This window comes from Paramormyrops kingsleyae, chromosome 22, assembly GCF_048594095.1.
Source record: "Paramormyrops kingsleyae isolate MSU_618 chromosome 22, PKINGS_0.4, whole genome shotgun sequence".
Taxonomy (NCBI): Eukaryota; Metazoa; Chordata; class Actinopteri; order Osteoglossiformes; family Mormyridae; genus Paramormyrops; species Paramormyrops kingsleyae.
In genome coordinates, this window is record NC_132818.1 from 18,515,843 (window position 1) to 18,537,535 (window position 21,693).

Consider the following 21,693-nt stretch of genomic DNA (forward strand, 5'->3'; position numbering starts at 1 on the left):
TATTTATTACTGGAATCCCTCGGTGAGATGATTGACACGTGACTTCGTGGCCTCGAGCGCGAGGGAAACGTGGCCTCCCCACTTCTAATTTGAGATCAGCTGACATCACAAATCGCAAAGTCGTCACACAGCCAAGGAAATCCGCTACGGCGGCGGAAGGCTGTTGATTGATTGCCACCGGAGTTTAATTTCCTGGTACGAAAAATTTGACTGCATCAAATATTTAGTCCCCTGTATATACAGTCAAGATAATTATCCCTTCATTTTAAAAATGCTTTTCATCCATGGTGAAATGTATGCACTTATACTCTAACCAGCTTGACATTTTCTCCACACTAATTCAAGGTAGGCATCTTTCAAGGGGAAAACTGCAGTGAATTAAAAAAAATATATATATATATTTTTTTTTTATCAGAAATTTCCTAACGGCTAAGGCCACTGGTGTTTACTTAGATTAGAAGATAAGAAAAAAAACTAGATTGCGTAAATGATGTTTGTGTTGAGTCATTTACCATCATATGTGACCCATTTTATCAGTTGTATGCCACTTCCTGTACTGACTGAGTATAAACAATCACAGTGCACCGCAAAATCGACAGGACTATTATAATCGACTTGAGTTCAATGCATAATTGTGGCCTTTTTTTGGTCGCATGTCTGAAAATTCTATTAACAGATGCTTTTGAATTACCCTCTCTCAGTAGTGGTGCCTTGTTACATAGTTTAATAAATTCTTTTTTAAAGTCACATTGCAGTCTACTTACTCTTGCATAGTAAGTTCCAGAAGGCTATTACAAGTACATCATATATGATATTTGGAAGAGCTATACCATTTACGTCCAAAGTCATGTGCTAAACACACCAGACTAATAATGAGCTTCAGTCATTTTGAAACAACTGGCAAAGGAACTGCAAACTAATTTCGGACATGCAGTGATATCTAATTATAGAGATCGTTGTTTCCAATATTTTTGGCATCGCTGAGATTTTTCATGCAGTATTACAAGTGATATTTAGAATGAAATGCATGGACCCACCATTACAGAAATTCAATGTTCAGTGACAGATGTGTTGGATGCAATATTCCACAAAAAAACACACAATATGAAATGAATGTTAAAAATGGAACTGGATGCATTTCAATGTTGTTTCAAATTGAAAGTGGTTCAGTGAAATACCACTGTGCCACTAGATATTTAATAGTAAACTGTGCAGTAAATGCACTATTGGTGTGGTGTGCGGCCCAGTGGGGTAGGGATTTATACCCACCTCGTCGTGGGTTGTGGGTTTGCATCCCGTAGCTAGCAGAGTAATCATTACTCTTGGTATTTAACCCCATCTGCTCCAAGGGAGCTGTGTGCTGGCTGACCTTGCTCTGTTCAAAAAAACCGTGTCTCTCACGGAGAGCAAGATGGGCAAAGTGAAAAGCCTGGAATTCCACTATACCTTGTGCAAATGGCAAACAAGCTATCTTATCAAGTTTTAGAGTTGGGCCCTGGCACACGATTCTACCAGTTTCTACAAGCGCCGGAGACTGGACGATGCGAAGGAAAGGCCGTGTTAATCAGCGCAGGCGAACGCGGGGACAACATTTAACCGGAACTCATATTTTGGCCTCGCTGCAAGAATCAGTAACGGCTGACGAGACCGGATTTGGTTTATCGCTTTGTTTCCGACGCGCAGCCAGAGAGGAAGTTGCAGTTGCCAATTTATCCTTCATTCTGCTGCCAGCCTGTTCTCTAATAGAGCGCCAATCTGTTGGTGTTCAATGACTGTAGCTGGAAGGTAGTGGCGTGGGGGGGTGGGACTATGTAGTCTGTGTAGCGAACAACCGAGACCTGTACTGAACCCAGTATGACTTAGAAGTTCGGGTCTGTCATGGCAGAGAAACCCCAATTCCCGGAGCTCAGCCCGGCCGATGGGGACATATTTATTCTGTGTTTCAGCTCCATCCTTCTTCTGCCAAGAGGAAGCCGGCCGTGTGGCCAGATGCCCGGCACGGCTCCGAGTTCTCTGGGTCCGGCTTAATGAACCACGGCCTTTCAATTCCCCACCAGCGCAGCGACAAGGACAGCCCGCCATGAAGCATTACGGCCGACACTGCGGATCGCTCACTTGTGGCAAATTTAGAGTCTTATTAAGCTTTGCCTCTTTACAATGTACCAATCCAGGCTGCTATAGGGACAGAAATCGGTAGATCTGGGAAAGCAATCAGCCATTATTCAGTCCAAATTTCACAAAGCTGTCTTTATTTCGCTTCCGACAGGAACAGCAGTGGCCCCTGCAACTGATTAAACCAGGGAGTAATACCTGTCAGCGAGCGCCGCCATCTCGATTAACATAACGGACCCTTTGTCTGCTCCTTTTGGTGTGGAAAGTTCTGGAGTGTGACAGTGAGTCAGCATGCCCCAAAGCCACACCTGTGAAATGGATGATTGACGAAGTATGAATTTCTTTGGACTGGAGGATACAATATGAAAGCAAGAGGCAATTACATAAACAACACAAACCTTCATCAAACGTGTTTTTCCTGTTTTTCTTTATACACAAAGCACCACTTTAACTGACTACATGTGAACTTAAGTATATTACTTAAGCAAATGTTGTGGTCAACCCCCGGTCTTTATGCCCGCGACTGTATGGCATGTTAGATTACATACATTGGGTCTGAGGACACAAATCTTTAAGATTATTATGAACAAAGATTTCATGTTGCTGATACTTTAAACACTGCAGATAATGTTGCAACTAATTCTAATCTATGACCTGATGGCTATTTTACAAGACGTCCACATCGTACAGATCGCAAGGTCGCCAGCTGAACGGCCTTCACGAGGCGCGAGACCAAATAACCACACAAAATTAACTTTGAGGACCGTGAAATTTCATTTTAAACGGTACGTCCAAGCTTTTATACATCGATGCTACACCGAAGGAAACTATACTTCATGAAAAAAATGACATTTTGGAACCGGTCGCGTGTATTTCATTGATTTACTGAATGAAGCCAAACGCACCGATTCGTGAAAACAAAAAACGGTACTAACATTAAATATTCGGGAGGTGGCAGCATTTCTCTTATTCTGACTCCAAAACCCACGTCAGCGTGTCATTTAATTCGATAGTATGCATTTATCCTTATAAAACATGAAATTTATTTTATATATATATATATATATATATGTGTGTGTGTGTGTGTGTGTGTGTGTGTGTAATACGCCTATGTTTTATTTAGTGTTACATGCATAGTTAGAGAACTAAATAAATTTATAATAGTGTAAAAGTAGTATCAGTTGTAGTGTTCTACTTGTGGTGGTAGTTTAATGCATTTTTATTTTCCATCCATCTTCCATAACCGATTATTCAATGCCGGTTACGATATCCATTTTATTATCCTCATCATCATTGATATTATTATTATTATTAGTAGTAGTAGGCCTAGTAGTTGTAGTAGTAGAAGATCATATAAACCACGAATTGCACGAGTTCCCTTTCCATTCACTGAGAATCATCCTCCTTCCTCCTCTTCCTCCCAAACCAGCGCCGGCTTGCTTTGCGCTGCTCAGATTGCCGGCTCTGCGCTCTCCAGTCCTAACTCCCTTTGCGCGCGCACACGCACACCTCCCCCAGCTGATCTCAGAATGAAACCCGCGGATACTAGAAATAGTATTTCGAATGGAATATCCCATAGCCCCCCGCCAGCTCTGTCGGCATGTATCCTCAAATCGGGGAGAGGGTTCCCGTGCATCTTCCGCGGAATCTGAGCATTAAGGAGAGGGACACGAGCCGGGACGCGCGAGCGGACTCTTGCAATAGAAGAGAGTAAATCTTTTCATGATTTCTTTTTTTTTTTTTTAAGTGCAAGCGCAATACTGGCTGGGACGTTTTGTAACGTAATTATAAAATTGACAAAAACAACAAATAATAGAAAAGCGAGTGAGATCTTCAGATTTTTTCCCCACAACTGAACAGTATCCTCACCTCCGCGCTGACCCGTTGCTTATAGATTGCTGCGCTTTTTTACGCAGTGGGAAAAGTGCCATCGTTTCTAATGATCAGAGACGCCACTAATGGGTAACGAGCTCCAGTGAAATCTTCTTCACGTCGCGGAGGCAAGCTCGGTGCGTTTGATCCCGGCCAAGCCGAAGTTATGTCAGCGCTACGGAGGAAATTTGGGGAGGACTACCAGGTTGTGAACACTAACAGAGGAGCCGCGTTTGCGGCGCCCGTCAAAAAGAAGCGGCAGCGCTTCGTCGACAAGAACGGGCGCTGCAATGTGCAACACGGAAACCTCGGTGGGGAGACCAGCAGATACATCTCGGACCTGTTTACTACCTTGGTGGATCTGAAATGGAGATGGAACCTGCTCATCTTCATCTTGACATACACGGTCGCCTGGCTGGTGATGGCTTCAATGTGGTGGATCATCGCTTATATCAGGGGCGATCTCAACCAAGGTCATGACCAGTCCTACACACCGTGCGTTGCAAATGTTTATAACTTTCCGTCGGCTTTTTTGTTTTTCATAGAGACAGAGGCCACGATCGGCTACGGTTACCGCTATATTACTGAGAAATGTCCCGAAGGCATCATTCTGTTCCTGTTTCAATCACTGCTGGGCTCCATCGTGGACGCCTTTCTCATCGGTTGCATGTTCATAAAGATGTCCCAACCTAAGAAGCGGGCTGAGACACTAATGTTCAGCCAAGACGCCGTTATTTCTCAGCGGGACGGCAAACTATGCCTCATGTTTAGAGTTGGAAACTTGAGAAACAGCCACATGGTGTCCGCGCAGATCAGATGCAAACTCATCAAGGTAAGACGCTCCAGAGTTTTCCCTGCGTCAACTTTGGATGGTTATCCTGTGACATTTTGGCTTTTATTTACAATAGTACTGCGATCGTTTATGGACTGGGGCGGCAGAACTCCACCTAATTCATTGACAGATTGTTTTGAGGGAATTTACTAGGCTACATGAATTTCGAGGCAATAGTTGTAAATTATCACGTTACCGCATAAAGACCTAATAAACGTAACACGGAGTAATTGTGAGACCTCATGCAAACTTGTCATGCTTAACTTTACGACCGTCCTCGATCAAGTCCTGTGACAAAAAAAAACAATTATTTTGGCATCACTTCCCGAGTAAAACATACCTCCAAAAAACGTTAAAGATATCTGGTTTTGATGATAGGATTTGAACAGAAAGATTTGTGGGTCACGCATTGTCCGCGCAGGACTATGGAAGTTACGCTGAATTTGAATTAGATTAATACCGTACGGTCTAGTTCCAAGATTAATCGAATCAGACCTATCCAAAATAAAATTGAATTGAGTCTCCGTAATAGCCTCTTATTTTCAATTGGCTTTCCCCTACGGAATAATAAAACACGCCCGGAAAGTCAAGTAATAGCCTAACTCAAAAGGACCAAAAGGATTATATCACTATTGACGGATATCCTTGAGCAAGATGAGAATCTGGCGATTTATGAGCGTAACCCTGAAATTGCTGGTTTGTATTGGTGGTGCTCATTGTTAAAAGCCATCGCTTAACTCATTGTCGTTATTACAAACAGCCGATTCCCCTTTGTTAACGAACTGTCCGCTGGGTGACGTCTGCGTTCTGATTAACGAGACTAAATTATCCAGAAGGAATGGTAGCGACGAGGCTCACGGACCTTATATTGTGGTCAGAAATTAAATACAGCGTCATTTGCAGAGCTTGAATTGATTAACACCACAGATCATCTATAAATCATCTCTAGGGAACGTTTTTTAGCAATTATGTGCGCTTATGTGTTGAAAAATCAGGCGAGAGAAGCAGTTTAATTTTAGTGAGCCGGCAATTTTTAATGAAAAATTGTACGTATATATCCAGAATTGCAACAGTTTTCAAATATACGGTTACAGTTTAGAGATTATGTCAAATCTGCCCTCGCTAAACATTTTGTTCTATTTGTGCCAGCAGCACAGGGTCATATTTTAAGGTAAAAATGATCTCATTTCGAGGCTGCAGTCTTGTTTGTTTGCTGCCTCACTGAGACAATGTACTGAACAGACAATGACCTAAATTAGCGGCCCTCAGGCTGCTCCCGGAGAGACTGATAAGCAGAAAGAGACCTCAGATACATTATTGCTCACTTCACAGCAACTTAACTGCCTCTTTCCCCGGGAAAAATACTGACTTACCATGCAGTTACCAGCATGAACTTACTGGGGTAACAAGTTTCCGTTTCACAGGTCATTACAGGGCTGCATTACCCTCTTAATATAACCCAAGGCAAAGTGCATTGCACTTTTAAATATCATTATTTCTGTCAACTTACAAATGGGTGTGTGTGTGTGTGTTGGGGGGGGGGTAATGGGAAATTCGACAGGCATACTGTTGCAGCTGCTATCTCCAGTTTTCCCCCCTCCCTGTCTGCTTCATAATCATACAGCTCCTTTGATTTTCGAAGGTCTTCCCCGCTTCCCACGCTAACCTGCACTAATAATTAACTCTTACGCGATCATACAATTATTATGTTACTATGAGTAGTCACGTGACACTCGCCTTTGGGGTGAATTTGACCCCAGGGTAGGTGTGAGAGTAACGCCTACTACACAAATGCAACTGGACCACGGCGTGAGTAAAGAGGGCTCCCATGTCGGAGCGAGCGCAGATTCATAAACCATCTAATCAGTGAAGCCAGGACTTTTAAACTTAAGTTTGAGAGACGTCACATTTCGGTTTCAGAATCAGAATCCTTTCATTTACCAGGCACAAAAAAGTACAAGGAATTTGTTTTGGTGCAGGTGGTGGCATGAAGCGTACGATTAAATGTACGATCGAGAAAAACAAGTACAAGACCAACAATAAATATAAAAAAAGTAAAATAGGGAATACAAATAAAGATGTTCAAATAGCCTATATGTACGTGTGGAAGTACAAGGTGAGACACCTAGACGCAGGGTTTGGTGGGAAGTTATAAATATTTGCTGCCCATAAAGATTCAGTCTCTTTCTGACTGTTGACGAGATATGACAGTTGGACACGCGCTCTCCTGAGATACCGGGGGTTAGCTACCGCGGGACAGAGCTGAGTGTCAAGATAGGCGGCTGGTGGCAGCAGCCGTGAGCACCGACATGCTTCGTTACACCTGTCACACCAACCATCGCTCCAGTTTCCTGGGCTGGTTTACATGACCAATAAAGATCAAAGTCAAATTCTATCCTTCCAGCTATCTGTCCGTCCACCTTCCAATGACTTATCCGGTACAGGATGGGGGGAGGGATCTGATTGTTAAGTTAAATATTTCGTACTTAGGTAGAGGAGCGAGGACTCCAGAATGAGGAAGAGACTGAATGAAGGCTGAAGACCTTGATTTCAAAGGCTATTGAGACTGTCGTGATTGCAACTGCAATCAGTACCTGGTGCCAATGCAAATAGGCTTTTCACCAACGCCTCATTCAGGCTCGAGATTAAATGTTCTGCACAGGACCTGTTTTTTTTCCCTTAATCCTGCAAAGAAAGGGTGGCTAAAGACAGTTTTTTTCTCCAATTCTGTCCAGAGGGATAGATGCTTTCTCTACCATGAGCCTAAAGGGAGACAAGGAAGTAGAAGGACAAGATGATTGATCTCGGTTTCTATTGTAACAGGAGAACAGACGTAATTAAAAGTGATTGGTGTGGTGGGCCAGGCGTTGCTGCGAGGAGAGATGTGCAGTTATTCATGGTGCATGGACAGTTTTCTGGTCCAATAATGAGGTGCAATATACACCGTAAATGAAGAAGCTTTTCATAATCGGCAGCTTGTCACAGGAACTCACAAGGCTGGTTGAAAGACAGATGGTTTCTGTTGCTCCAAGGATGGGAAACCCAAGCCAGGCAGTCTGGTGTGGAAAGGAAGACCTGGAAGTCCAAGACCTCCTTAGCATAAGCTGGGATGTCAGCCTGTGTTTGAGGTATAACAAACAAACCCTCTGTGGCCCTTAATTCCCTTACAGCCGACGGAGGACAAGATTAGAGCAGTAATCCACCTGAAGCCTAAACAGACGTGAAACAGGAGGCCTCCCATTCTTTCAGAGGGCCGGACCCTGGGCCCAAACTGCGTGACGCAGCAGCGCTAGCTCACTACAGGCTACCAATGATGGATGCAGCGCTTGCAGCAAAACAGATTATGCAACCGCCCATGCGAGCTCTGTAGATGATCTCATGGCTCCATATGGGAAGTCGACCGCGAGCGATGTCTGTTTCGATAGCCCCTCAGCACGGAGCGTTTAATGGCCGCCGGCGGACCTGGCCGTTCTCGGAGGGAAGCGGCGAGGTGTGACGGCTGGACTGCGGGGCAGCTTGACACGGGTGGGGGGCAGATGGCCCCTTATTTGTCATTCACATCTAATGAGACTCCCTTTGATGAATAATGAGAAGCCTTTTAGAGCCAAGCTTGGACCTGTGGCAGTAGCTGTCGCTCACCGTTAAACGATCCTATCTTATATCGAAGGGAAGCGAAAGTGGACGCAGGTTAACCTCCATAATTTGGTCAGCAGCTGCTTACGCAGGTGGGGAAAGTCTAGAGATGAAGTGGTTTAAATCAGGAGCAGCGTCGCACTTATTCCCGTGCATCCATAAAGCCGAAAGGTTTGACGAGGAAAGCCCCCCTTAACCTCCCTCTAATGAAGGCCAGAGTGTAGATCATGAATCTCCATCAGCGCTTGCTTGTTGAGCGCCACGGTGCCCAGCTGATGGATTAGTTCTGCCTCAACGAGACAGCACTCCGGGAATCCTGGAATCACACTAATTGATGCTTCTCTCCAGCAGGGGGCGTGGAAGACACCGCTGAAATAATGACACAAACAAGGGCACATGCATAGGAAAACACAATTTCGCCACCGTCATGGCCGCTGCTATACGAAATTTTGGAACTGTACTGGCAGCTCCATCAACTCAAGATCAAGGTTTCTATTCAAATGTCAGCATTTAACCTCACATCACACACAGGGAGAGGCAGAGTACAGTCTGTGCACACTCTTTATCGCCAGAGTTACGACTTCCAATAAAAAGATAGGCCAAACGTGACTTTGTCTTAAGAAGTCAGGAGAAATTGTTTCAGTCAAAGAAAAACGCTCTGGTAAGTCTGCTGCAGAGGGCAATCAGGGGCAGTTTGAAGAGCGGGTTGGAATGGAACGCTGACTGACGTTATGGGTTCAGCTATCAAACGGTAGGCCTGAAATCCTAAAATGGTCACACTTTACGCACTACTTGCAGCTCTGTTCATAGTGAGTGGTTCTTTTTTCCATCACTGAGGTGGGCTACCAATGATCTTTTTGAGCCCGTGGCCCGTTTGACCGTGTGATACCTCTTGATCTCCCAGCAGCCTGTGCAAAACCTCCATTCCCCTTTTCTGCTCCTCAGCACTGTCCTCCCTTATACTGCACAACTTTTAATGTTTTGTTAAATATTTGCCAAAGATTGGGTCTCTCCATGTAGATTTTTTGAGGATTTCCCAATGAGACGACCCCTACATACAGGGGCGGGATCACAGGGGCACTAACTAGCTGAAAGCTGATTGGCTGCCAGTGCCCCCTCCCCTGTCACTCACAGATTCAAAACACATCATTGGCTAACGATGAGGTCAGCCCCTCTGTATGATATAAGGCTCTGCCTTAAAAATCCAAGAATCACCCCCGATCTCACCTCCCTATTATCCAGAGAGAGAAACAAGGAATCTAGAATCCTAGAATCTGCTCTACCTGCATATGAGGATAACATGGCAAATAATTCTAATTTAGAATGACCTTCCAGACTGCTATGTAGCTGTTTTATAGGTAGGTGGTTTTATTACAATATTGTATTACAATACAATGTTCCACTGTGTTTGTAAGTATTCATAGTGGTATGTTTGATACATCTTTGATGTCTCTGTCATTGTTATATTCCAAGAAGTGAAAGCTGATGTATTAAATAGAACTTGGGAAAGGAGAGAGATCACCAAGGATCGGGGCAACACAGTAAATTATAAATGACAGCTCAAGTGCATCCCTGAAGAGAACATGAAAGCCAAGCCAATGCTACTGCAGCGGTTCTCTGTGAGGGCAGGGTGCCGTATAAACACTGGCGATCTGGAGCACGTCCTAAGCATTCATTACAAAACGTGTGCAGAAGTAACAGAGAAAAGTCAATGCCTACTGCTGTCCCGGGGAGGCTTTCCGCATTCGTGGCGATACAGAGAGAGGGGTGCCATCACAGTTCTGCCTTGACTTCTGTGAGTGCCATCTGCATAGAGTCAACAGAACCAGGAGAATGTTCTGGAAATTCAGGCCACGTTCTTACAATTCGAACAGAAGAATGGTTTGTTACTGCGACAAAATATGAAGTAATTAATGAGTTCTCAAGTCTATTCATATTCTTTTGGTCAGTTCCACATGTGTGTCAGCATATTCAGGGGGTGGGGGGGGGCATTTGAGGCCATCCTGGGTGCCAGGCGATAAAGTGTGAAAGAGATTAAACATGACTGCATGCAAAGCCAACACCCCACTCCAAAACCCGGGTTCACACGTTTCAAATACAGGGCAGGCAAAGGACCAATGGATTCTTTTAGATATGAGGTCACAACTTGCAAACCTTAGGTGCAAAACCTTAAATGGGAACTTGCATTGTTTCCTAAAAACCAATGGGGAAAGTTTGGCCAGCTAAACAACACAACAATCAGATAAACTTGCACCAGGGCTCCTAAAATAGGTTTCTTACAGATTTACATGTACATCTGTTTTATAAACTCACAGTAGCAGAACATTAGTGTAGAAGAACTGCACTTACTAGATTTAGGTACAGCTATTGAGGTTCTAGGTTTTCGTTTTTTCGTTTCACAGTTTCATTATAGGAAAGATGACAAAATTTGACTGGCCCCCCTCCCCTGTGTCTTCCAGTCTCGACAGACCCCGGAAGGTGAGTTCCTGCCCTTGGACCAGTGTGAGTTGGACGTGGGCTTTGGGACAGGGGCGGACCAGCTGTTCCTGGTGTCACCTCTCACCATTTGCCATGAGATAAACTCCAAGAGCCCATTCTTCGACCTTTCCCAGCGCTCACTGAGGAGCGAGCAGTTCGAAATCGTCGTCATCTTAGAGGGCATCGTGGAGACTACAGGTAAGGGCCACACCACCATCTACTCTCTTCATTTCCATTCGCCCCGACCTCCTCCACTGAAATAATTTCCTTCTTGATCGTAAATGCTAGAGATGGGAACCGGAATTTCAGCTTAAGTCATTCCAGATGATTCCACTTTCCTATTCCTATCTTCATTTCTGGGCCACACCTCAGTGAAGCACTGGATTTGAATCCTCTGAATACCGTGGTTCCTTCCTGCAGTCCAAAGACATGCATTTACGCTACCTGGCATCTCTAAATCACCCATATTATATAATTGTGTTGTGCGTGCCCTGCGATGGACTGGCATCCCGTTCGGGGGTTGGCCCCCTGCCTTGTGTCATGCGCTGCCCCTAATGATCTCCAGGCTCCCCTACAATCAGCATAAACAGCTAGAAGAAACATCTCAATGACAAATGGGGATGGAGCTGAGCAGCATTATTTAATTTCAAACTATATCCTGTTTAACAAATGAATACACACTTTTTCCGGGGCCTGGGTCTCTCCAGGGAACGTAAATACTCAAACGCTCCACCTGCTCGCCATGCAGAGCGACACCTTCACCCTTTGTTTTCGTCCTTGCTGCTCCTCTTCACTCCTCCGTCCTCGATGGGGGAACCACAAGACCATTCATAACCTCGCAGGTCCGCTGGGAAACTACTCCCGGGGGGGGAACAGCCCCTGCCCCCCCAAAGGTGTGTACTAGAGACAGATCGAACGTGAAATCCTTTTAGAAGTTCTTCAGCAAAGTACTGAAGGAGTTCTCTGCTGTCTAAACATTCATGGGGGGTTCCATGTTGCTTTTGCGGGGATGGATTAACAGGGGTCAAGCACACACACACACAGTCACCATAGATCATTAAGCAGAAGGTCAGAGGTCCCCCCCCCCCCCAAGTTAACATTGGATTATTCATGGAGTGTAATCGGAGGTTTAGGGGCAGCCGGTAGCACGGCGAAAAACAATGGACACGCATGGCCAAAACCGGCTGGGCAGATCTGACAGAGGCCGGCTCAGGGCTGTGATGAAATAGCGAGGAGTGACAGCGTCACAGCAGCACTGGCGGATTGTCACTCTATCCGTAAAAATTCCCAGTGGCTTAATCTCCTTTTTCAGTGTCTGCTCAGCCCTCTCAACAATTTCTCCTCCCAGTGAGTCTGGATAAATGTCTCCAGACATCAGGACCCGAGCCCCGTCAGACAAAGGCGGCAGGTTGCCCTCTGAGTGCCAGGAAATCTCAAACAAAAAGGTCAGAAACTTATTCCTCATGAGCGTAAATAAGACTGAAGTCAGTCACCCAGAGCTCAAATCATCTGTCACCCAATTCATTTTTTAAATACTGAGTTTTGTCCTGGAAATGCATATATTTCAAATTTCTTATAACTTCCCGTTGGAAACCCGTATATTTCATATTCCCAATGAATTTCCCATTGAACTGTCGATAAAAACAGCATTTAGTCGACTAACCAAGCAACTTAAAGAGAAATATATTTGAGGATATATGACCTAGTCTTTATAAACTATACAAGAAATCAGTAGTCTATAGTCTAAACAAGAAATCAAAGTGTTTCATATTTGTAAGAACTGTGAAATGTGACTGCAAAGCATTTGCATAAATAACTGTTTTTATAATTGGTTTTGCTTCCTGATGTTGGCCAATCTAGTGTAAGTAATACTCAGAGGACATTATGGTCAATTGTGGCCCCCCTAACAGAACAACTGGCCCCAGTGTTCCCCGACCTCAGTTGAAATGGTCTACAATCGCAAATTGAAGTCAAATTTCAAATAAATCCAGGATATAACCATCTTTTACATTTAACCTTCAGAATCTCATACCTCCTTTTGCAGATATAAGACATCTAATTTTTAAAAGGCTTTAATGTATAGTACAACCTTGGAACTCGAACACCTCTTAACTCGACCAACTCGGACATCGAACAGGTCTGTTGAATTTTTTTCGACTTGTACCTTGACCGAATTCTTGGAACTCGACCATTCTTCCTACTAAAACTTGTGTGGGTCGAGATGCGTTCAGCTCTACCAGGTCGGTCGAGAAAAATATAACCATAACTCGACCAAAAACTCAGAACAAGACAAAACAAAACAGACCTGCTAAAGCTTGTACAGGTAGAGACGCGTTTCTGATGGGCTGAAACGAAGGCAAACGGACCTACTGGGATGCTGATGGCTCGTGGTTCCTCTCAAGTTTGATGTGCGAAAGCTGTGTTCCTGTGTTCGGTGTGAATTTTTTGTGCTTTAACTACAGTACATTTAGTGATACAGTAATCGTGGCCCCTAAGAAAGTGAGCAGTGACAGCAGCAAACCGAAGAGGAAAGTAGTGAGAGTAACTGTGGAACCAAAAAAGGAAATTATAGTGAGACTTGAAGGTGGTGCACGTGTGTCTGCTCTCACTTCAGAGTACTGGGTTGTCGTTTATTTCAAGTTTTTTGCTTTTGTATCTGTGCTTTTCATGTGTGCATTAGTTTTATATTGATTGTTAATGCTTTTTATCATTAGTTTGGTAGATAGGTTTAAATCAGCAATCATTTGGGGGTCTGGGATGGATTAAATTCATTTACATTATTTCTTATGGGGAGATGCGACTCGGACCTCGACCAAATCGCAAGTCGACCAGCCTTCTGGAACAAATTACGTTTGTGTTCCAAGGCACCGCTGTACGCTAAAAGAGTCCGCTTTGTTTCCCAAAAGCAGATGTTTTTAAGCAGTAACAGACAGAAGTGGGAGGAAAGTGCAGGAGGAGCACAAATCGGACTCCTCACCTTCCGAGCCGTGCGATCTTTATAATCAGGCACTCTCTGGGCACCTCATTCGCCATGGTCACGGGCCCAATATCTGGTATTAGGCTCCCAAAGCTCGCATTTCCAGAAAGGTCACAAGGCAGGAGTTTCACATGTTCGACAAGTACGAACAGGCAGGTGTGAGAAATACAGAATGTGGGAAGGGGACCGGTTACAGCATGGGGGGGGGGGGGGGGGCAGACTGAGGGATCTCAGCGGCCTGGTCACTCATTCCAGTTTCTAATGGTTTGATCCGCCAAGGGGGAGCCAAAGGTGTCAGAGGCTTAATAAATTACATAAAACCAATCAATGTGCAACCCCCCCCCCCCCCAGCGGGATACTGCAGCCCAGGCCCGATCCACTAGCCTGGTGAAACTGTTAAATTTCCCCAGAGGGGCTCCAAGTCAGGGGCTATTTTAATGATCATCTGGGCAATCCAGTGAGACCTGTGGGGGGTGGGGGGTGTGAATATCAGACCGAAGAGCAAATGCATTTGGACGGATTATTTAAATTTTTTATTTGGTTTCTAAAAACAAAAAATGAAAAAGTAATCTTGAGTGTCAGTCAACTGCAGGCCACACAAACACAAAAACAAGGCATACCTGGTTTAAACAATTGACCAGGCTTATGTTAATTAAATTAATGGGGGGAGAAAATGGAAAAACCCACTCAGCAAATGTTAGGCTCAGCACCGCACCTTTGGTTCAGGCCCCTGAAAAGAGTTAGGCCGGCCTTGGGGGCGGGGAGGGGGGGGGGCATAGCATGCTGAGGGTTGACGACTGATGGCTACAGAGAGAGGGAAGGGTAACCCAGTGTTACCCCCCAATCAGCAACAAGGGAGGGACTGTGTAAAGTGGCACCCTTGTGCTTTGTCCCGTGTTGACCGCAGGTATGACGTGCCAGGCTCGGACGTCCTACACGGAGGACGAGGTGCTCTGGGGTCACCGCTTCCTGCCGGTCATGTCCCTGGAGGAGGGCTTCTTTCGGGTGGACTATTCCCAATTCCACAACACCTTCGAGGTGCCCACACCCGCCTACAGCGTGAAGGAGCACGACGAGAAGGCCTCGCTGCCCTCGCCGCTGGTCACGCCCACCCTGGGCGAGGGGCGGGGCCGGCCGGACCGCGTCTTCTCGGCGGACGGGCTGGACGCGGCGGATGAGCGGCCGGTGGGGGCCAGGCTGCCCAGCAAGCTACAGCGTATGAGCACCTCGGGGAAGGACGAGCTGCAGCGCAAGGTGCTGAAGTTGAGCTCGCACCAGGCCGAGAAGGCCTCCAGCACCGGGGACTTGCCGCTCAAGCTGCAGCGCCTGGGTTCCGCGCCGGCCCAGGGCGACGCCGAGGACAGGCTCCAGCTCCGGGCCCTCCGTGTCGACGTCGGGCCCATGACCCAGTCCACTGGCGACCTCCAGCACCACCCCCCGCCCTCCCTGCACTGTCCCACCCCCGGCCTCGCGGCCAGCGGCCGGCCGGAGAACAGCCTCCCCGCCAAGCTGCGTAGGATGAACGCCGATCGCTGACACTTGGGGCCGTCAACCACACGATGGACTCGGAAGGGTTTTGGGACTGCAGGGCGATCAGGAGAGTGGACAGGAAGAGGAGAGAGCCTCTACACTAAAACTTTAACTTGGAGTACTGTGATTTTTTGGTAACACTTTAATTAAGGCCATGTTTTTAGTAATTTATAAACACATTCATAGTAAATAATAATGCATTCATAAAGCACTATAAACCTGGCTATAGATATTAACAAAAACGCCTAACACATTATAGCAATGTTTATTATGCATTATGAAGCTCTCATTTATAATGCATTATAGATACCTTTATAATGCATAACCATTAAGGATGCCTTGTTTGGCATTATGATGGTTTCTATAGTGCGTTATAGATGAGAGCTTCATAAAGCATTCATAATGCATAATAAACATGGCTATAATGTGTTATGCCCTTTTGAGAATTATTTATAGCCATATTTATAATGCTTTATGAATGGAAATAATGCATTATTATGGGGGCAGTGTGTGGCTCAGTGGGCTAAGCCTATGTGCCTATAATCAGAAGGTTGCTGGTTCAAACCCAGTCTCAGCATGTCTGCAGGTCCTCAAGCAAGGCCCTTACCCCCCTGCTCCCTGGGTGCCGCTACGGGTGGCTGCCCTTCACAGACAACTTACTCTACGAAGAGCAAGTTCAGGGAGGCATAAAGATCAATAAAGTCTCGATTATCATTATTAATGTGTTTATGAATTACTAAAAACATGGCCTTAAGTAAACCGTTACCGATTTTTTTTCTGGGGAGTTTTTTCTTTCCAGTTATGGGTCAACACCAGTCTCGGGTCCATCCCGTTCTCTCCATCTTGCATGATCAAGTCGCACGTCGCACGCCACCAACACCAACGCCATGAACCACCGCCTCACCATCTCTTGGAATTTTTAAGTCAATAAATTAAACTTGTGAAATAGTAAATTGAAATATATCAAATTATAGTCTATCGTTTTTTTTTTTCTTAAGATCCATCAACAGGAAATGAGTTTAGATGACCCTCCAAAAATATACATATAACTTTTTTTTCCCGACACCTCATCCAAAGTGACATGCAATTGAAAGGGGGGTCAGACAGTCACTGGAGTGAGACTTAAGGGGCCCAAGCTCAGGGGCCCAACAGCGACATCACTTATCTGACTATGCGACCTGAACCAATGATCTTCCGATCACAGACACACCACCCTGATACATTATTATTATTATTCTTCTTATTATTATTATGTTACATAGCCGATAAAACTGCTGATTCAAAGACAGTGCAAGTAAGAGATGAGTTTTAAATGACACCTTGTATAAATGAGTGTTGCTTTTGTCAAACTTCCAAGATTCATGCATTTGATTGGAGGTTTTTTCAGCAATTAAAAAGCTGCCATTACCAGACTTCCCTTTGAAAATGACAGGGTCCAGGAATCACATTATAACCATAATAATCAGGACTAAAAGCTTTCAAGACTCGCGTCTGATAAGGATTATCTACTCGGGAGACAATGTGGCGTAAATCCACAGGAAGCCGTTGTTTGGTAGAAGAGAAATGTGGGTAGTTAAAAATTAAACCGGCACCGTAAATCTTACCGGCCGTTACTGACTTGGGTTTCCTGGTTCCTCCACACCTGCTCACAGCCAAAATAACTCCGCTTCTTCCTCTCACTGGTTTGCTGTCAAATTTATGTATCAATTTACATCAGTGTCCTTTTCTGTATTGGGCAGGTGCCTATGGACATACGAGCCTGAATTAAGCATATTTTAAATGTGAAAATCTGTACATAAACTAGCTAAATGCATTAAATTAAACAAGTTTCAGATTTGTAATCTTTGTACCTTTTGTTACACGGAAATGAAAGGTGACACCGAAGCTCTTGTCACAACTGGGAAAGGTATTTAGCCTAAATCTCTCCAACTAAACATACCTATAAATAAACAGCACTGCACGTCTGTCAGGACGAGGTTCCATGATGTAGCTTTGGGTATGGCGCCTAGCGTAGGCTCCGAGTAACTCTGACCAAGGTCAGCAGTCGGAAGATGGATGGATAGATGAATGGGTGAATGCCTGTCAGCTTATAACTAAATTTAACATTAAATAACACACCACAAGGTACATTTATATAATAATCTCGGTGTATCTGGAACCCAAGAAGCATGCTAACTGTTAGCGTCTAGACTACACCAACCAGCCCATTGTCAGAGCCTGACTTATAACCTAATGCCTGACAAAATACTTACTTACACCATGAAAGGAGCACAGAACTCTTGGTTTTGTAGGCACAAAGTGCAGGTTCTTTTATAGATGTGAGATCTACAGCCTCCAGTTCCAGCAGCGTCCATTAAAATGCCGGGTCAGTTTCCCATCCGAGGAGCCGCACTGAACATTTTCCAGGGAAAATGACTCACGTCCTTCGAAAAATATGACCTGCCTGGGCAGCCAGGCTGTGTCGTCTATAGGAGGCAGTCTAGAACCTTCACGGTACATCTGAAGCCCATTAATACTGCATTAGGTTGATGGATGTTCAGATTGTTTTTAGGGTCTAATAAAATGTGCATTTACATTACTGGATCTTCAATGGGCAGTTGGTGTGGGGGGGGGGGGCTGAAATTATCCTGAAGAACACAACGTGACTGGGAGTTCTGGTTATTTTCAGAGAACTATTTACAGGCTGAAGATTTCCCCCTGCAATTCACCGAGAAAGTCCTCCCCGTGTCGGGGCATGTTTACAGGATATGACAAAACTGGATCGTTTAAAAGAGAACAGGCTAATTTCCTGGACATAAACAGGGAGTCATCGGTTACGACTGTTTATTCAGCTTTGCAAAGCAGACTTGTGTCTGTAATCAGAATGGGGGTGAAGATAATGTCTTCAAACGCCTCCAAAACGGGACACAGCCGCCACTGTTTAGATTCTAATGGGCTGCAGGAGGCCGGGAAGCAAAAAAATCAATATAACAATTAGATTTATTACGCAAGTAAAATGTGTTCTGCCATTTCATTATGAACGTCGCCAAGGAACTCCACCTGTAACCACTGTCACGCACACGCAAGAGAGACACAGCCTCTCTGTTTAAGTGGTGTGATTTATTTCATTCATTTGATGTTCGGTGTTAAATAAGGACACGGGAAGGTCTGGGGGCAGGCACTTGGGTTATTGCCAGCTTACCTCGGCCAATCAGCACAGCCCAATTCATCAGCCAATAGGGAGCCACGCATTATATACCCCGTTTATTGGTCATGGCTCCTGGACGGGCCCCACTCAGAGGTGATGGGGGCAATCGATATAAACAAACATACAGACCGACGGATATTCAAACATGCAAAATGCTAGGCCACTGTTTTTTTTCTTCTTCAGAGCTTAAAGCCCCCCAGAGGAATGCCGAAGTATAATCTGCATCTGACGTCTTGCACGTAACATTTGGCATTTAGTCGACTCAGCGAAAAACTATGACTGAAGACAAAAGGGAAAATCCAGCCAGTGGGTCGAGTCTCGCTAAATGTTTGCGTTGCCACTGCTGCTACAATGATGTGCTTAACGATTTGTGGTGGAAAGTAGCTGGAAACACACACACACACACACACACACACACAGGTTTGTGTTCGTATCGTAGAGGGACTCTCCATTCATTTCTATTACATGTCAACCTTAACTCCTACCCATTACTAACCTCTTACCCATAAGTAACCAAACACTTTTGACATTTTTAGTGTTTTGATTGCAGTCACAAAGTTTTATAAAATTGAGGTTATCCTTGTGGGGACCGACAAGGTAAAAATTCACAGATTTTTATCACATTGTGGGGAAGTATGGTCCCCGCAATATAATAATTACACACACACACACACGCACAAAGGATGGAGCTCTGCTTTGAAGACTACCTCTTAGACTTCGATTCCCAGGATTGGTGGTGGCAGTGGGCTGTGTGTGTGTGTGTGTGTGTGTGTGTGCCCGTGTGTTTGTGCACGTCCGCACTGAGAAGGTCTGCCCACCTGTCCCACTCGCCCGGGGGTCAGGAGGCGGCGGAGTTCCCAGTGGTCACGCTGCAACCATCACAGCAGGTGCTGCTGGTAAACACTGGCGCACACGCAGACACAGACACGCACACACCTCAGCGGCCTCCATTCTCTGACTGTCAGTGAGAGGCAAAAAGATCCAGGACAGAGAAGTAAAGAAGAGCGTTTACTAATCTGCCGTGATGTGACATCCACCAACAAGTCCTGTGTGAAATAAACCTGTAAAGCTCACCTCAACTCAGCACTTAAATGCGCCTCAATTAAAGCGAAGTATAAACATTTATAACGTACACGACGGACATGTTCCGTAAATTTCCTTTTTAATGCAGTTACAGTGTGTTCTCGTCATTGTTAACGCTGCGCCAAAACTCTTGGTGCCTTAAAGAATAGAAAAATACAGATTTATTGGCTGAACAAAATGTATTAGTCATCTCTGAGAATAAAACCGGCGGAGAATAATTAATATATCCTGCGCAGAATTACCGCAAAATAGAACAGAAATGACCCCCCCTAACCTTTTCCATTTGGCTACCATGGAAGCAGAAGCCAGGGACGGATGTGTCGGTCTGTCATATTAGCCTGAACGTCGCTAACTCTGTTTGACCACAATGCGGCTGTGCTCGGTTACGGTCTCCATGGCAACCTCTGAGACTTTACCTAAGGAGCTCAGGGTCGTTAATTAATTTAGCCGTCTCGAGAACAAACATACTCATAGTTCATCAAGTTGCGCGAGGGATTCTCAAGGATTTCGGAGGAAGGTTTTCAACTCTTGGCAAAGTTACACATATAAGAAACTTGTTTAAACTTAACCACAGGTGATTATGCGTTAATTACATCATTTAAACCTTGTTAAAAATAAACATTTGCTAATCGGAGAAAGTGTAACAAAACAGTGAATTCTGCCATTAAGAATTACATACCATTTGTAACTTGATACACATATCAGAAGATAAACTAATTTAAAAACCACTATGGATATTTATGCTATATCAAATTTATTGAAAATTGAGAACAATTCTTATTTCAGGGATATTATTTCTGGAGCTGAAATGTCCAAGCTTTCAAAAGGCTGCATGTCATGGAAGACTGAAATACAGCACCTTAAAACAAAGAGTGACTCCAAACTAAGGATAAAACAAATACTTTCTCAAACAGACACGTAAAATACACCCAATCGGAGAGTCCGAGAGTCATCAGCCAATAGGGAGCCACCCTTTTATACCCCGTTTCACCTCAGGCTACATTTTCCGTTCTGCTGGTTCTCCAAGTAAGACGTCTGAGGCATTTATTCAGTGCCACAGTGCATGGGATAAGGGTTTCAGAAGGTGTATGGATGGATGGATGGATGGAAGATTCAAGAGAGTTTATTGTTAAATACTCATTGAACAGTCAGAGACACGGTGCAATGGAAATCAAACTTTGCACGTGCTTCCAGCCCATGGTAAACACAGATTAAACACAAATATAAATTAAGGTTTTTTTACAGTATGACAATTTAATAGAAGCAAAATTAAATATGTAAATATACTGGAATGTATACATCCATCCGTCCATCCCCATTTGTCCTATACAGGGTCTTGCGGGTGTCCAGAGTCTATCCCAGAAACTAATATCACATTCATTAGTGGTACTAAATTGCATTAAACAAAAAAATAAATGCTCCCAATTTAAAGCATACATCCCGCCATGCTGATGAGCAGGTGACTATATACCCCATATTGACAATGATCACATGACATAGCTACCATACTGCATGAAGTAAATGAGCAAATCAAATACAAAAAAGGCGTTAAATTGACATGGCTCACACACTGGGGATGTGATTTAATCAATCTTTTAGACGCCCGTCCACAACGGAAGTCTGTGAATGCCAACAGAACAGCTACAAAAATCGGCAAATCGAAGCCTTTTGTTCATTTGGCGTCTGATAATCATGCCCCGAGGTTTTCGAAGCCTTTTTCGTATGCTTCTACAACATTCCCTTTGTTTCCCTTGTTTAAAAATATATTTTCAGGAGACATCAAACGGATTATTCAAAAAATAATGCCCGGGGGGGGGGGGATTGCTTTTCATTACTCTCCCTGCTGGCCTGGCAGACAGACGCGCTCCTTCAAAGAGGAGGGACGCTTTGAAGGGGGGAGCGGCAGCCGTGTGAGTCTCCTGTGGCTCTCTGGCTCCACTCCTCACTCGCTCCTCACCTTCTTCCTCTCCACCCATCCCCCCCAGGAGA

The 21,693-nt window shown here is 44.7% G+C and overlaps 1 protein-coding gene across 1 annotated transcript; it reads left to right on the forward strand.

Moving 5' to 3' along the window:
* The first annotated feature begins 3,592 nt into the window (after positions 1–3,592).
* Positions 3,593–17,266, forward strand: kcnj19a (potassium inwardly rectifying channel subfamily J member 19a). The gene is made up of 3 exons (XM_023835547.2): positions 3,593–4,816; positions 10,909–11,125; positions 14,812–17,266. The coding sequence occupies exons 1-3, from the start codon at positions 4,151–4,153 to the stop codon at positions 15,438–15,440; spliced, it is 1,512 nt and encodes a 503-aa protein (XP_023691315.1). The 5' UTR covers positions 3,593–4,150; the 3' UTR covers positions 15,441–17,266.
* Positions 17,267–21,693: the final 4,427 nt, after the last annotated feature.

What these genes read in the sequence shown, in the direction of transcription:
- kcnj19a (XM_023835547.2), top strand. Translation starts at nt 4,151, where the DNA reads ATGTCAGCGCTACGGAGGAAATTTGGGGAGGACTACCAGGTTGTGAAC. An exon ending in TCAGATGCAAACTCATCAAG is followed by an intron (nt 4,817 to 10,908) that starts GTAAGACGCTCC and finishes TGTGTCTTCCAG; the next exon opens with TCTCGACAGACCCCGGAAGG. An exon ending in GGGCATCGTGGAGACTACAG is followed by an intron (nt 11,126 to 14,811) that starts GTAAGGGCCACA and finishes TGTTGACCGCAG; the next exon opens with GTATGACGTGCCAGGCTCGG.